The 5011-nt window shown below is 51.5% G+C and overlaps 1 protein-coding gene across 1 annotated transcript; it reads right to left on the bottom strand.

The window, feature by feature from the left end:
• Positions 1 to 404: 404 nt before the first annotated feature.
• Positions 405 to 2759, bottom strand: LOC123071247 (amino acid transporter AVT6C). Its single transcript, XM_044494772.1, has 5 exons — positions 2215 to 2759; positions 1969 to 2118; positions 1423 to 1626; positions 872 to 1337; positions 405 to 777 (listed from the first exon to the last, which is right to left on the bottom strand). The coding sequence occupies exons 1-5, from the start codon at positions 2618 to 2620 to the stop codon at positions 627 to 629; spliced, it is 1377 nt and encodes a 458-aa protein (XP_044350707.1). The 5' UTR covers positions 2621 to 2759; the 3' UTR covers positions 405 to 626.
• Positions 2760 to 5011: the final 2252 nt, after the last annotated feature.

The raw sequence follows: 5011 nt of genomic DNA on the forward strand, positions 1-5011 counted from the left end.
TGAGGCTATTGCATGCCGGGAGGCTATTGCCCTTGCGGAAGATCTTCATATTCAGCGAATGGTGGTTGCTTCAGATTGCAAGCAGGTTATTGGTGACATAACAAGAGGAAACAAGGGTCCCTATGGTTCGATCATCTCTGAAATAAAGTCGAGATCATTACCGTTTCAATGTAATTTCTCTTTTGAAGATGGTCATGTTAATTTAGAAGCTCATAAGCTACTTAGATTTGCTTTAAGGTTAGCTTTTGGCCGTCATGTTTGGCTTGGCCAGCCTCATGACCAGACTTATATCTCACTGAATGTGGTTTTTGAATGAATAAAGGCTTTTTCCCTCAAAAAAAAAACTAATCCCCCGTTCGATTTGAGTGTCAGGCATGAAACATCGTATCCACAGCAAATTCGTGTGACAAAAGGCGCTCATTTTCTTGGCCTGATATTTATACACGGTAAATGTATGCCAACTGTTTTATACAACAACGGCCGACTGCCATTTGCTAGCCGTTACACAGAACATACACAATGCCTCGTATCACATTTGCCACGATCAAAACCTAAAGTGGAGGAACGCTACAAACTTTGCAGGTGAAAGAATTTTGATTTAGCTATATATAATGAAACTGTACATGCTAACTAGCTCCGGCATTTACACCTTTCACTTCGCCCTTGATGGAGCTCATGACGTTGGAAGCAATGGCGATGCTGCTCGTGATCACCGCCAGAGTGATCATCATTGCCGCCATTGCCTTGTCCTTCCTCTTTGCTATTCCATGAACATCCCTGCAAAAAATTGAACGGTGTTGGATTAGGCCAGGAAACTTTATTACTGAAAGTTTTATGTGCTTGTTGTACAAGCAGGTGATCAATGGCGTACCTGAGAACAATGGCGCCAGGGAAGATGAGCGATATGCAGACGGCGAACGTGGAGCCTGAGTACTGGAAGAGCGTCCAGATGCTGGGGATGGCGATGGCGAGCGCGTAGAGCAACCCCATGAGCACGGCCGTGAGCGCCACGAAGCGGCGCGTGTCGGTGGCCAGCGGGCGGCGGCCCGGGAAGAGGAGCTCGTCGACGTTGACGCGGAGCGAGTAGTGGAGGAGCGGGAAGACGAGCACGAGGTGCAGCGCGTAGCTGAGGCGCGCGGCGTCGTTGAGCGCCTGCGGGACGCCGGAGCCGGAGCTGCGGTCGAAGTTGGCGAGCACGTCGGGCATGGTGGCGTCCCCGAAGAGGAGGAAGCCGAAGAAGCCCACCGCGGCGTAGATGGCGGCGCAGAGCACGAGCGAGATGCGCACCGCCGACTTCATGTCCGACGTCTTGCTCAGCTCCGCGCGGATGGGGTGCACTGCCAAGGCAGACACAGGTGAGCTGCACAGCCTCGAATATTTGAAAGCTACTGTGAAGCATATGGCGCGGTCGATGTGGAGTACCGTTGAAGTGGAAGGTGAAGGCGACGACGATGACGGGGACGGCGGTGAAGAGCTCGAAGGGGGATGCGAGGGTGGAGAAGTCCGGCAGCATCCGTGGCATCTTGGCGGTGCCGGTGAAGACTGTGTACAGCGCGATCCCCATCGTGATGAGCATGAACACCGCCGCCAGAAGGATGGACACGGCCGATGTGTACCTCAGCGAATCTGCATAATTCAGAGTGACCATTTTTCATTTGTCACTGCAACTCTACTGGTGGTAGTGGTATACATTCCCCACTGTCGGCACTTGAATGGAAAGCAATCATTGGTGGTACAATCAAAGATGAAGCACGAGGGTGCACAGTGACAGTGCACGGAGCAATCGCCGGGCCAGGACGCCACGTCGCCATGTGCTCATCCTCGACATGGCTGGTCTCACGATCTACTCGTGTTATTAGCTTGAGTTTTTGGACAAAAAATTTGCTACGTCAACACGTTGAATATTACTAAGCGATTCTCGGTCGCGCAGCGGATAGCTGTGCTCGATTCGAGCAGCGGGGTACGTACCTACATGCTTCTGGAGCACAAGAGGCAGGAGAATCACCGCGGCCGCCACCAGCACCGCATCCCGGCCGGTCCACCAGTGCGGGCCGAACCACTCCGGCAGCACCCCGGCGTGCGCCTCCCCGCTGCCCACGGGGCCGGACATCACGTCCCCTGCACCAAAACTCTCCCAACACTCAGGATCTCTCACATCACGCCAGACGCAAGCATGTGCGCGCCACGCTCGGCAGTGCACCGCGGTTCAATTACCGATGATTATGAGGTAGACGGTGAGGGTCCCGACGCAGTTGAAGGCGATGAAGACGTTGAGCAGCTTGGCGCCGGCGCGGCCGAACGAGCCGCCCATCAGCGCCGCGTACGACGGCGTGCCCCGGGTGTACCGGAGCATGAAGTCCACGGCGACGTTGGCGAGGAGCGCTACGCACACGATGAGCGCCAGGGCCGGGGCCACGCCGAGCACCCGCATGGCCGCCGGGATCGACATGATCCCGGCGCCCACCACGCTCGTCGACACGTTGAACACCGCGCCGAGGACGGACGCGTTGCCGGGAGGCGCCCCCGCGTCACCGGCGACGCGCTCCGGCAGCAGGAGCGCCTCCTCCGCCTCGCTGCCGGCGGCGGCCATGCCGGGACCGCGCGAGCTCTTGGACACCATGATAAGCAAAGCAAGAGCAGAGGGGGAGGGAGAGAGCACCGCGGCGGAGTGGGTGCGAACTTGTAATCGGCGGCTCGAGAGCGTGAAAGAAGGAGTGGTGAGAAAGGGACGGGGTGACTGTGCATGCCGAGGGATAAGAGCTGAGTCACACGGACATGGGCGATCGAGTGGAGCTCCACGGCTTGATTACTGCCCCGCTGCGGTGGTGGTGGACCTGTCTGGTAGAGAAGCCAGATGGCGACCGTACGTTCGTGCTTCCCACGAGCTGCAGCGGAGTAGCGCTACAGACAACTAGACCCTGGCCTACTTTCCCGTTCAAAACCATTTTTTAGCTGTTCCTTCTGGAATGTGTTTCGCGTGCAGTATATTTTCTTCTGCCGTGCAAGTGACCTACAGAGCATTAGCATCACTAAACTATTAGAGTAAAAGTGACTTAGTGACGTGCAGATCATGATACGATTTATTTTTCTTGATACGATTTTTTTCCTCTAACCTTTATTTTCGCTCCAATCCTTCTACGATTTTATTTTTCTTCCACTGAAGAAGGTTCAAATCCCTAACCTGGCAATTGATGCTTCGATGCACACAACTATATCACCGATTTATCATTTGCTACAGAAAAATGCACCCACATAAGAGCATACAATACACAATCAAGATATAGCTCACACGTTACAGATTGCATTGGCGTCAACATTGGGCGCGGGGGAGAAAACCCTAGTATTTCCACGGCCGCCCTACTCCTCTCATCCCTCTTCTCACCTCCTTCTGAGGCAGCTGCTGGTGAAGGGGGCGGCAGGTCTCTTCCTCGTCGTCGAGGCAACCGAACAACACTTTGGAGGGGGTGGTGGTTTACCGTGTTGTGAGGGGCGGCGGGTTGCATCCGACCATCGATGGCTGCCTTGGGCCGCGTGCATGGGGATTTCACGGAATCTAGCATGCACTGGCCTAAGCCATGCAGATATGCAGGTGTGGCAGCGGTGACACGAGATATGCTACGCGTCTACCGGTGTGTGGAGCCACGACTATGTTGTCTTGGCTGAGGTTGCATGCAGGGGCGGATCCAGATTGGAAATTACCCGGTGTCCACATAGAAGAATGCATGCCTACATGTCAAATAATTCAATGATCTACACACTAAATCAATGGATTACATTAAGCAAGTTCAAATTGGACCCGGTGCCGGTGACACCGGCTAGCTCTACATAGCTACGCCCCTGGTTGCATGGCATTGTTGTGGTGGGCACGACAACCATCGATGAGAAGATGGTGCGGCATCAACCGGAAGTGATGTGATGGTGTCTCTAGTTCCGTTGAATTCTCCTTCAGCCAACTTGTGTGAGCAGGCTAGAGTAGAGGTGGATGACGACACTGGAACTGGCATCGAGATTTTATTCTCTCGGTGCGAAAACCCATGATTTATCCTTTTGGGTCGGGTTTTTTCATATTTGAAAGTGTTGACTCCAAGTTATGTTTTGAGGACGATAGCCCTATGTACTACTTGTGGTTGGATCGGTCATCCGCATGCAACGATAATTCCTTCTTGAAGATGTTGTCTCAGGGTCTTACGCCTTTTGTTAGGTTGCAAAATTGCTCCACTGGTGAATATAGTCAATGGTCATACGGTTTGGATAGGATCGTAAAGAGGATGCGGCGAGGTAGGCCTTATGGATGGCTTTGTATTTTATAAACCCGATTTGTTTGGTATCAATGTCTAATCGCTGGTCGTCATTGTTTTCATAAAAATAATGCATATTTGTTTGTACCAATCAATATAGAGATTGAGAATTATCCTAACTTTTGAAACGGGAGTACTTCACACACACATTTTACTCAACGACACCAACACGATGGCTAATCCAACCGAGTGTTGTTGTTTAGACTTGCCCATGAATGATGTTGTATGTCACGTCGTGCAAATTTCGGATGGTAAGTGTCGTCCGTGTAGCAGTGCTCTTCTTGAAATAAAAAGAGTGATGCCCAAATATGCCCCCTTTTGTGCCTAATGTAGTTATGCGTTGTGAGCGATGATTTACTCCCCTACAAACCCCAATGAAAAATTACTTTTGAATAAACTTTTTTTTTCATTTTATGCAAGTTCGCTCTTCCGTTTCCTGAAATTGGGTTTTTTACGCGCAGTTTTACTATGCTTGTCCCCCAAAACAAGCACAAAACACCCAAGATACGTTCGAGCTTAAGCAATACTCATTTTTGTGTCCAAAAACTATGCTGAACCGCTTAAATCAAACTTACAGGTCAGAACTAATCACTAAATCGTACTCTTCAGTACTACTGTAGGTACATTCGTTTTGTTTAAGCGTCAATTAACATGGGATGAAGGAAGCACTAGCTAATTCGATGAGATCCCACTCTGACTGTCCCACCCCACAT

Source organism: Triticum aestivum, chromosome 3B (genome assembly GCF_018294505.1).
Source record: "Triticum aestivum cultivar Chinese Spring chromosome 3B, IWGSC CS RefSeq v2.1, whole genome shotgun sequence".
NCBI lineage: Eukaryota > Viridiplantae > Streptophyta > Magnoliopsida > Poales > Poaceae > Triticum > Triticum aestivum.

What these genes read in the sequence shown, in the direction of transcription:
- LOC123071247 (XM_044494772.1), bottom strand. Translation starts at nt 2,620, where the DNA reads ATGGTGTCCAAGAGCTCGCGCGGTCCCGGCATGGCCGCCGCCGGCAGC. An exon ending in TGTGCTCCAGAAGCATGTAG is followed by an intron (nt 1,627 to 1,968) that starts GTACGTACCCCG and finishes TGAATTATGCAG; the next exon opens with ATTCGCTGAGGTACACATCG. An exon ending in CCTGGCGCCATTGTTCTCAG is followed by an intron (nt 778 to 871) that starts GTACGCCATTGA and finishes AATTTTTTGCAG; the next exon opens with GGATGTTCATGGAATAGCAA.